This window comes from Equus przewalskii, chromosome 4 (genome assembly GCF_037783145.1).
Source record: "Equus przewalskii isolate Varuska chromosome 4, EquPr2, whole genome shotgun sequence".
NCBI classification, from domain to species: Eukaryota; Metazoa; Chordata; class Mammalia; order Perissodactyla; family Equidae; genus Equus; species Equus przewalskii.
The window spans coordinates 68,997,277-69,009,480 of record NC_091834.1 but is presented as its reverse complement, the minus strand read 5'-3'; the positions used below and the strand labels follow the sequence as shown (position 1 = coordinate 69,009,480).

At 33.0% G+C, this 12,204-nt stretch overlaps 1 protein-coding gene across 7 annotated transcripts in view; it reads left to right on the top strand.

The window, feature by feature from the left end:
- The window catches only part of IMMP2L (inner mitochondrial membrane peptidase subunit 2), an 848,424-nt gene that overhangs the window by 646,904 nt on the left and 189,316 nt on the right, over window positions 1-12,204 (top strand). For all 7 annotated transcript variants that reach the window (XM_070617586.1, XM_070617584.1, XM_070617583.1 and 4 more), the window contains one exon: window positions 2,685-2,787. In XM_070617586.1, the coding sequence (XP_070473687.1) occupies window positions 2,685-2,787 (103 nt within the window). The remainder of the gene's footprint in view (window positions 1-2,684; window positions 2,788-12,204) is intronic.

Sequence of the window (12,204 nt, the reverse complement as noted above, 5' to 3'; positions counted from 1 at the left end):
TTCAAAAAGTTGCAACTATAAGAGAATCCATTTGTCAAGTGTTTAATACATGCCCCTTTCTCCATAGAACAACTTTTTGAGTTAGGTACCATTATTTGCCCCATTCTGCAAATGAGGAAACTGACACTTAGAGTTTCATCAACTCGCCCAAGATTACATAAACTTGAAAGTGTTGTCAGATATAAAAGCCAAGATAGGCTGATTGCAGAGACTATATTCCCTAGTAACTTCTCCATTATATTCTCATCTAACTACGAAACTTCATCTCAACCCAGTCAGAGTGTGTCTTATTCATCTCATTTTAAAGGTGGGCGAATACAGGTAGAAACTAACTGGCACAAGATTACTTGTGAGTAATGGTATCAAGATTAAAACTGGTTTAGTCTGTTTCCAGAACTCTATGCACTTTCCACTGTATTATTCTGCCTTTTTAGCAGTATTTTTCATTCTTCAGTTACACATTCATTTAACAAATATTTGTTGAGCAATTTGTACCATGCATTCTTCTGGGCTCAGGGGATACTCTAGTGAACAAGAAACACAAAGCTCCAAAGTTTACATTCTAGTCGGGGGGAGATAAGCAATAAACAAATAAACCAACATGTGAACGTCAAGTGTTAGTAGGTGCAGTGAAGAAAAATAAAGCATTGTAAGGAGGTAGACAATGATGGGAAGATGGGTGTATTTAAATTTTTGGATAAGATAATCAATACAAGGAAATGTGCAGCTATCACCGGTAATTTTATGATACTATCATCTTCTACCACAAGTATCTTGACTCCTTGGTTTATGTGACATTGAAATTGAATCTGAGTTTTATATCATTCTTTTTGTTTCCAGAAAAATATTCTTGATTTAAAACCTACCATTTCATGGCAGAAATGATTTTATGCTGGTTTCATTTCATAATTCTGCTTGAATGATTATCTGGTGAGAAAAAATGAGTAATTGTTTTCTTTCTGAATATTATCCAAAATAGCCAGCTTAATAAGGTGAACAAATGTTTGGACTTTTTAGGAGTGTGCATTGCCAACAATTAAGTAAAAGGGTTTTCTCCCAGTCATTAACACTTGATGTGGGATATTAGTTCTTAGAGGCAATCTCATGATAAAAGCAGTAGAGACGTCAAAAACTAATTGACTGATTTTAATTGAAGAACACTTATATTACACAGTATATCATGGTAAGATGTGTTCAACTTGTTTTTGCTTTTCTTTAAAAAGCTGAAGCTCTTCTTCCCAGTAGTAATTAAAAATAAACAGCAGTCATTACCTTACTGTGGGCTTGTAATGGCCACAACATTGCTTCCTTGCATGAATAATTTCCTGATCGAAGCAAAGTAATTCAACACTGAAATTATCTTGAAAATTAAAAATCATTCTAGATAATCAATAGTTTGAATTTCTATAGCACCAATTTATGTATATTTTTCCTTTTCTCTGTATTCTTCTGCACATATACAACTTGCTAACTAACTAACAAAAACGCTCTGATGGGGACTCCACCTCAAAGAACAGTGTGCAAAGCTTGGATTCTTGGCTTAACTCTATAGCCTTGGGGGTGACATTCCTTCATTCATTCAACCAACATTTATTGAGAAGCTACTCTAGGCTAGGGATTTTCCTGAGTGCTTTGCGAAATAAAAGAAGAAGAAAACAGTCTCTGCCCCCAAAAGAATTTATTATTATAAGATTGGGATAATGTTTTGTTGTAATCTCATCCCTTTTATTTAATTGGTTGTATGATAATTTAGTTAGCCAATGCCATGTTGTTAGATATTTAGGAAGATTATTATTTTTTTACTATAAAAAGGCCTGTGTTGAACATCCCAATAATAAATCTTTGTCCATATTTCTGATTACTTGTTTGGAATGGAGTTCTACCGGTAGAATAACTAGGTCAAAAAGCATGTAAATTTTAGTCTATTAATAAATTTGATAAAAATAGGTCCAAAATGGCAAAACAAGAAAAAAGTTGTATCGTTTTACATTGCCCTCAGCACTGTGTGAGAGAGACTTTCTTTATTCCATTTTCTTGTCAGCCTTAAGAATATAAAATGTTCCGCTGTGTATCACTGATCTTTAAATAGTCTTTAAAATTGTTAAAAAGCTTCTCATTTTCAAGAATAACTTATGAAATCAAATAGTGCTGATCAGAAGTTTTCAGCAGACATTGATAGTTTATACCTGACAAGAGATCGTCCAGGATTTTTTCTTTCTTATATACGCTGAATTTTAGAGCATTGAGGCTATGAAAAGTACTATCAGTGGGTTAGAGAAGTTTATTTGACTACAAAAATGAAACTTGCAGCTGACCGAGTTGAACATTGACATAAAAGCAAATATCAGAAAAAAATAGATCCATATTTTGTTAGCACTTATTGAATTTCGTAAAAACTTGTTTATGATATTGTGAATCAGATTAAATAGCAAAACATTATATTTGGTGCTAGTGCATTTTATTTAAGCACAAAATTCCTACCTACAGAAATACGCAAAAAATTACAGTGGGTAGCTGTACGGGGTCCTAACCTTATCTTAATGAAGTTTAGAGTAGCCCCATGGTTAACCTTTAGTAATCTGTTGAGTTTTTATAACAGCATTTTTACCCTTCCTGAATTTATATGCTTAGCTATTTGATCTCTTTTCTGTTCTTATCTCAGTGGTTTTGTTGTTTATTTCTAGAACTATAGGACACAAAAACCGGTATGTCAAAGTACCCCGTGGTCATATCTGGGTTGAAGGTGATCATCATGGACACAGTTTTGACAGTAATTCTTTTGGTCCGGTAAGTCATCTTGTTGCTGATATAATTAGATTTTAAATGTAGAAACCAAAATGTGTCAGATAGGTTGCTCAGGTAATCCGGCCAAGACTGAACATGAGTTTAGGGTAGAACAGTTTATGTTTGAAAATTTTCTTTTAAATATTGTGTAGATAAAGTAAGCTGTCAAGGTGTGTGTATGTGTGTGTGTGTGTGTATGTGCATGCGCATGGGCATGTGTATGTGTGTGTGTGTTTCATAGAAAAGAACTTAGACACTTCAATAAAGTACCAAAAGATGATTTCAGCTGACTGACTGATCCCAAAAGGAGGGTCCAATTTTTCCTCACAGATATGCTTTTTACCTTATGTTTTCAGTTAGTGTTTAACAGATATAATATGTAAAATACCTATAGGCATCAACTTTCTAAATTTAGTTAAATATGCAAGTATAATGGAAATCATATTGGTAAGTAAGATTTTGTCAGCATTTAATTTATAGCAGAAATGCAGATGTTCCTTATGTCATGTTTATATTCTAAATCTGTGACTAAACTGATATTCTATAAATCTTTTTCATTTTGAATGCATATAGAAATTCTATATTTATGAATTCATGCAATAAATCATTATATAAAGTGAAGAATCTTTTAACTACTAGAAACTGCACTTGATTTCTAGTTACCGATGTCTGTTTAAAAAATTGACTCTTGTGGTGCTGGCCCTGTGGCCGAGTGGTTAAGTTCACACACTCCGCTGTAGTAGGCCCAGTGTTTCGTCACTTCGAATCCTGGGTGCAGACATGGCACTACTCATCAAACCATGCTGAGGCAGCGTCCCACATGCCACAACTAGAAAGACCCACAACTAAGAATATACAACTATGTACTGGGGGGGCTTTGGGGAGAAAAAGGAAAAAAAATTTAAAAAAATTGAATCTTGCCCCATTAGATTTTCCTAAAGCTAGGCATATCTATATTTATTATGTAAGTATAAGTTAATATTAAACACCTTCAGATATGTTTGCAAAAGAAATTTATTGACATAGTTTTGTCTAAAACTAAACTTTGGTGGTCTCTGTAAGACAATTTCCATCACATATTACGAGAGACCACTATTATTTTCACCAGAGGAGCAGCCAATTTGACTCACCTTTGGCTAAAAGTACAATAACAGAGATGAGATTGGATAAGTATAATGGAGAAGTGGAAGAAAACTTTAAGAGACTACTGTTGCTTCCTTTTTCTAGTTGCAATGATGATAATAAAAACTTCTGAAGTCTTTCTTGCTCTTGAATAGTAATTATTACAAAAATACAGTTTAATCTTTGCAGAGTCTACCAAAGATGGGACGAACAGATTGGAAATGTTGTAGGTCACTCATAGTGCAGTAGAAGTGACAGTTATGCATAAATTTAGTAGCAAATTGAAAGTGAAAATAAATCAGCTAAAAGCAGTTTTATTTCTCTCTCATCAATAAGATTAAATGTATTAAATGTATCATATTGCTGGCCAAGTCTACATTAAAATGTTAGTTAACTTTAGTTTGGCTTTTAATTGGTTATGGCAGTGACTTTGAAATGAAGGGTTAAAACCTGTTGTTTTGTTATCAGTTGTGGGATGTGTGCTAAATAATTAGTTTCTAACAAGGAAATACTAAAGTTTGAGATTGGTTTGCTTTTTCTTTTCCTTTTTCTTTATTAATAGATAAAGCCACTGCAATATTACCTATATCATTAATATTATTCTCAGTCATTTGTATTCCATATGCTTTCTTATTTGAGGGAGGAGAGGATAGAGTTGATAGGCAGAGTACCAGGAAGTGCACAAAGCCTTGTGTGTACGATAGCTACTGTGCAGCTCTTTCTGGCCTCCCTTTCCTGCTGTGTATTCAACAGTAGCATCTTGAACATTGAACTATGAGCATACCTATAAAAGTGCATCAGATATGGAAATATCCTCTGTCACTTATATCTTAAAAAAAAAAAAGGTGAAAACCATGTGGCAAGAACAATCTCATTGTGTTTATTATAAGAAGAAGCTACAGTAAGCAAAACGTCGACAAATATGTTATGTGTAGCACTTTAACGCCGTTTAGTTTATATCATGTTTTTAAATGAAATCCACTTGTTAGTTACAACTTGAACTGGTAATTTGAGTCAGAGGCACAGAACTACTTTGAAATTTAGTGATTTTTTTGCTTCCTTTTTTAATGGCTATAAATACATATAGGCAGAGCAGCTTTTGGTTCATGGGTTGGGCTAAGTTATCAATTTCCATCAACTTAACTTTTATTATTTTTTTGTCAATATTAGATGACGAACCTTTTCTGGATGAAGGAAAACATTTGTCACATCATGTATTAAGCTATTTGGATTTGTTGAGTTGTAGTACATATATTTTTACCTTTATAGTGAGTTCTCATGTTTTGTGTTCCTATAGCATTTATCACTAGGAAAAGTTATTAATATTGATGCTCCTAAACAAGTTTTAAAAGGATAGAGGGGAAAAAAAGTGAAGTAAACCTCCACAATCCTTATTTAAAGCTAAGCTGTGATGTTTGAGTGTAGAGATTTCTCGTTGCATTTTTGATTAATAAATAGTTTATCTGAATAATTTAATTGTTTTAATGTTTTTATAATTCTAAAAAGTTAAAACCAAAGATTTATAATTCTAAAAACCTAAAATAATCTTGAATTTTAAAATGCATATAGACTTGAAAGTTATTCTATTTTTCCAATAATTCTCAGTTGAATGTCTTGCCTTCTCAGTCAGGCACACTTGGAGATTGTATATGGAAGGTCAGTAAGTGCCAGGCTTTCTGGATTGTTGATTCATTTCTCCCCTTGCAAGTAGGAATGCACTTTTCCTGGATGTAAACAATCTATCTAAAGGCAGACAGGATTGTTTCTAGGATGCTTATCTTGCCTTCGTGGAAATTGAATGAAGCCTTTACCCTTCATTTCCCTCCCAAATAACTTCAGAAATGTACCCAAATATATTTGACATACTTTAACTCTTTGAACAGTAATTATACTTTACCATAAAATCTACCCAGTGTATTTTAAATTTTTGCCTACTGGTAATCATAATGGAGCAGACTTTTTCCATATTCAGGTAGAGTTTTAGTTGTAATCTAAAGAAGAATAAGAAAAGAATGTCTCATTCTGGTTTTTTTCTAGTTTATTATTTCCTAATATTTGAATTGGCTTTTTTAGTTTGGTTTATTCCCACTATTTGTAGGCTCCAAGTGAATTAAATAGTTTTGTGAGTGAAAGATGAATAATGGTTTATGAATTTAAAGATAGCAATATTAAGTTATAGTAATTGAATACATTACAATAGAATGAGATTTAACACCTGTACTTTTAACTTATACAGGATGCCATTATGGAAAGAAACTAATAGAAACCGGTAGACTCTCTTACAACTATAGATGACATGTTATAATAACACAGAAAATCAGATAATCTTGGTTATAGACTTTATGAGTCACTTAATTTGCATGGGTCTGCATTTCCTCATGTATAAATAGGAGAATTTCCTTTTCTCTGAATCCATCTTAAAATAAATAATTGATAAAAAGAACAAATATATATATGTAATTTATTTAATTGCTCTCCTATTTTAGGTTGCCGAGGATGTTCACTAAAATTTTGATGGTATATCTTTTGGTTATGTATATATCATATATAATCATAATTTTAGTGAACATCCTCAGCAACCTAAAATAGGAGTACATTTATATAAAGTATGGTTCATCCAGGGGATGAAATATTATGCAGTCATTAAAATCATATTTGTGGAGAATTTAATGATATATTGTTCATGATATTGTTTTAGGTGAATACGTAAAAATAAACAATAGAATATACAGTATTATATTAATTGTCCCCAGTTGTTATAATTATGGTTGATTCTTTTTTATACCGTTGTAGTTCTCTATTTTTAAAAGGTTAGCGACAAGTTTTTGTTACTTTTATAACGAGAAAAAACCTAGTTATTTAAGAAAAAATAGGGTAAATGTGATTAAAGTAAATGACTTCTAAGTTTCATTCTGACTTGAGTTCTATAAAAATGTTTTATGGTGCTATGGCCAGAGGGACAAATACCACAGATGTGATTGGGTAGGAAATGTTTCAATTATGAGTATATCTCTATGGAGTATCTCTGTGCTAAACCTCTTGAATATATCATCATCACACAATGATAGAAAATGTCCTATCTTCTCATAATATGGATTCACTAATTTGTGACTTTAGTTAGATTTCTATTGTGAGAAATATCTTTTGTAAATTTCCTTTAAAATTATGATAATTGTCTAGAAGCATTTTTCAGTGCAATTTACTACTTGATTTTACTGGACTATATGTTACAGATATCTGATGATTCTTATATGTTGGTTTTTGATTGCTTGGAATATTTGGTAAGCTCTTCTCTTAGTAATTCTTTTGCTCTGTGAAAGGAATTAATTTCTTTCCCTTTATCATCACTACTTCCATATAGATGACGTTAATACCTTTTATGTTGTAGCTATGCTATTCTTTGCTAGCACCCAAAAGTAACTGATTATAGTAGATATTGATGAATTTTTTGCTTACCTTAAAATGAAAGTACATAAAAAGCAAATTTTGTATTTGTATGTGTATATGCATAGCTGTAAATTTTCAAATAGTAATTTTTAACTATTTCAGATTGGCAGACTCTTCATCAATTAAAAATGCATATAGTGGTTCTTTATTCCATTTATTATAAATATTCACTTCAGTACTTAAATTTGGAATGTTCTCATAGGTTCTCATTCATTCCTTTTGGTGAAAACACAAATGTGACTCTTTCCATGGCCTCCGTTTAGCTTGTACATTTTCTGTCTTTGAAGTTTTTCTATCATTTTTGTCTAGTTTTAAGTCATGAGCCCCTGAGATACTTTTACTGTTTGCTGTATAGTAATTTGTTGTAAGGAATGTATGTTACAATAGAAATTCTGGTTATTTAGTATTTAAAATAAATAATTTATTTTAACTTCATTGACCAAAGGACGTTAGGAGAAAAACTTTGATTTAAACATTTCAAGGCAAAGATAACCTTTCTAAGATGTATAACAGTATTTTGATTTTTAGGTTTGTGATCATAGTGTCACCTTATGAACAATTTGTGTGTAGGGACCATGAAGCAGAACTGAACAATTTGGATGCAGAAACTATGCATGATATACTGCCTGTAACTGAGAAAGGAAACTGCAAGTTATACTAAATATGAATTCTTTTTAGTTCCAAGTAGTTTGGGAAAGAACTAATCTAATCCCTTATTTCATGGCTACCTAGTAAAATATTAGATTCCTAGAATGCTTTCTTGAGGGAAATATGCCTAATAGGAGATGATAGTTTTAGAATTAATGAGTAGTTAGAAATATTCTGTATTAATGAAATGAGCTAATGGTCTGAAAGTGATGATCTATAAGAAAAACATTAAAATGAAGATTAAAATTCCATAGAATTCTTTTTGAATTTAATGAAGTTCAAAGAATTTGTTACTTTTTTGAAAAGTAATGAAAAGTAAAGAAGAGGAAAAGTAAAGTTCATGTTTTCGTATTGTGGCAAGCCTATCATTTATGTCTTCAAAACACATTTTTGACCATCTCCTAATTATCCAGATTGATTTTGCCCGGGATTCTGATGAGCAGAATGAATCAAGAGAAACAAGGATTGTACTAACCAGAGAGAAGTTGCTAGGTAATATGTGTAGGAAATGAACATATTAAGAGGCTTATTACCTAGTCATACTTGCTTGGAACTTTTTCCCTACATTATGCATTTTTGGTAAAAATAAAATATAGTATGTGGTTAACTAGGGCAGCAAAACAAGATTCTTGGAGATGCAAGAAGGCAGAGAGGAAGAGACATGGAAGGGAAGTTTTGATATTTTTACGACCGTGTGACAAAGGGAAGGATTAAGATGGAGTTTTAGGCGATGTTTAAAATATTCAGAGATTATAAGGGCAGAGATTCCGAAGTCATGGATAATAAGGAGTGCACTGAACCTGTGAGTCTTCCCCATCCATTTGTCACTATCATCAAGAGATGCCCTGATGCCCAGGAAGAACACGTCAGAAGAGCAATAGACAGAACGATGACTGAGGTATAACCCCTACCTGCAAGGAAGGTAACTTAGAGGGCAGGCAGTGCCAAAATAGCATAAGAGGTACTCTAAGTCAGGGTATGACCAAACCTCTTAGAGGTATAGACATTTGTGTACTAAAAACCCCTAAGAAAAAACTGAAATCTCCTAGGAGGATTTGGTAGAACAGAGTGTTCTGAAATCAGTGAAAATAATAACTATTTGGAAAATCTCATATTGCATAAAACATGCAGCAGCATGTTTTGTGAATGGAGTGGTTTATGCATGGAGTGGTTAACAGGTTTCAACTACATTGAGAACATTCTAGTTATACAATGCAGAATAATCTTGGGGATGTATGAGGATGAATTAACATTTCATTTTATTTATTTGTTAAAGTGTAGCATTTTCCTTGTGCAAGTTCTCTCAAGCAGCTAGAGTAACTTTTACTTAAAATCAGCCATTTTCAAATAAAAAGGTCATTAGACTGTGTTGACAGGATCCAAATAAAGTCTTCTCTTCACACTTTCGTTGAAACATGTTGCTTAGACTTTAATTCGTTATATTTTCTTCTAGTATATGCTTTTGTTCATTAAAAAATTTTGTTAGGAACTAAAATAATCTCTATTTATAAAAAAATATTTGTAACAACAGTCCTATGGTTATTAAAATTATAAAACCTTACCGTGGTGTTTTCTTCAGTTCTCTCTCCTAGTTTTCTTTAACAGTGCTGGAACCTACCAACCTCACATAGTTTGTTTAGGTATAATTTTCATTTGACTGGTGTAGACAAAGGCATGCATTTCGTAAAAAGGCCAAAGTCAATGAAAAGAAATGCCATGATAATTAAAATCTGTATATCCAAAGATAGCTAAGTCTCAGAAAAGATCCCATTTTCTGGAGCAATTTTCAAAAGAGAGAAATGCCTGTATAGCAAAAAGGGCTAATGCCCTTAGGATTAGCATCACTTTTAGTTGGATTTATTACCGTACAGTTAGGACATTAAAAAAATAGATGATTTTAAAAAGTGAGCAGGGAAACATAATGCCAACTAGAGATAAGGGTATGGTATCATCCTCTGGCCCTCAAGAACAGAGGCAATCTAACCTTCCATTTCTACCAAATCAGATTTTGTCTTCTGTCTTAATTATTCTGCTGGTGTAGAAATCATTTTCCACATGATTTCATTTGCAGATAGGAGAAATGTCAGCAGAATTGTCATTAGACTTCATTGCTATGGCAGATACCATTCCTTTGGGCCGTTTAGTTACACAATTAGTATGTTCATTTTATTAGAAATGTATATTTACTGACAGTGGGTCAGGAGCCAAGATTTAGTGAAATATATGCAGTGTTGTTAATTAACAATTTTATAAGCTCTTACAATTTTTTTCAAAAGTGGAATTGAAGCCTTATCTTGTGATTTGTAAGGCATAATTAGTGTCCACATAACAGGTCTACATAGACAAATAAAGTGGAAAATATGAGGGGCCCAAAAGATGAGAAAAATCTTCTATTGACCAGCTTACACAATACAAGGAGAAATAGTCTGCTATTGAACATACTATGATTCAAAGTTTGAGATTGAATTGCCTTATTTAAATATATACTTATAAAGTATTTGCTGGGTAATTGTTTGTTTTCTACTTCTCTTAATCTGCAAACACAAACTATGTAAGTGACTTTGTCTGTTGAATGAGCTTCTGGGAAGTAACTTCAGACATTTTTAAATTTCCTAAAGCTTGTTGAGTAATCTTAAAAATGACTTTGCTTTGTTTCAGCATCTTATTGGTTATTTTTACTGAAATGACTTGCCAGAGAATTAAATAAAGGATTCACTTGATTGTCATTGACTTGGGTGATTCTTTTCTGTGAAATGGAGCCATATATGGAGCCTGTAATGAATCACAATAATGGCAGTTTTAGACATTATCCACAGAAAGACCCATGTGGGTTTGTGGTATATTAAAATGTGTGAAGTTGGTGAGCCAAGCAAGCGAAAATGCACTTCTTTATTACAGTGGTCAGAATCAGAGTCATGGGGTGTGTTCTGTCGATGGGGCATCACAGGCCCATGGCTTTGCGTTAAATAACAGTAATTCTTATAATATGACTCATGGATAATTCTGCTGCAACCCATCCTTTTGTCACTAAGAATTTTTCTGAAAAGAACTCTGATCACATCATGCCACTTCTTAAAACAATATCATCAGCCTACAGCACCTGCCATTCTTGTTTTATTTGTTTTGTTTGTTTGTTTGTTTTTTGAGGAAGATTAGCCCTGAGCTAACTACTGCGAATCCTCCTCTTTTTGCTGAGGAAGACTGGCCCTGAGCTTACATCCATGCCCATCTTCCTCTACTTTATATGTGGGACACCTACCACAGCATGGCCTTTGCCAAGCAGTGCCATGTCCACACCCAGGATCCGAAAACACGAACCCTGGGCCCCCGAGAAGCGGAACGTGCGAACTTAACTGCTGCACCACCGGGCCAGCCCCAACACCTGTCGTTCTTAATGAGGAAATATTAGAAGCTTTCCCTTTTAAATCAGAAAAAGACAAGCAGGTCTACTCTCACGACTTCTGTTCAACATTGTGTTAAAAATTTTGTGCAGGTTAAGGCAAGAAATAGAAATAAAGGATGTAGAGATTGGAAAGGAACATTCTAAATTGTTTTTTGTTTTTTTTTTTTTTTTTTGCCTCAAGTATGTTATTGTCTTCTTAGGAAACCCAAAGAGAATCTTCAGAATTATTGACAGTCCTGCAAGTTTACTGGTATAAGAGCTATCACATTTAGTGATCAAGCATATCTAGACATCATCAACAAATAGAAAACACACTTTTAGAGAACTTGCCATGTAAAATAGTAATAAAGATTCAGGCTAGTGGTTACTTCTGGAAGGGAAGGGAATGAATGTGATTGGGAGGGGTGAACACCGACACCAATTTACTGGTACTATCGTATCTTAAGGTGAGTGGTGAGTACATAGGTGCTCATTATATTATGCCTTATACCTTTTACATCTGAAATATAGAATATTTTTAATAACTATACAAATAAAAATATTAAAAGTTGGCATCAGCGTCTACATGTTACTCATAGCTCTCCCCTTAATATCTGTGGGGCCTGGAGCAGGAAGGTCCGCATACCACATATCTGAATATTTAATAGCTATAAATCAAGTTAACGAACTGTTAAATGAAATATGTTCCTTTCTCTTGATAAATATACCTTTATATGGCTAAAACCAGCAAACATGTGCAAGATGACTGAATTTAATTATTATCAGAAGTCTGAATATTCTCCTAAAAGGCCTGTACGTTT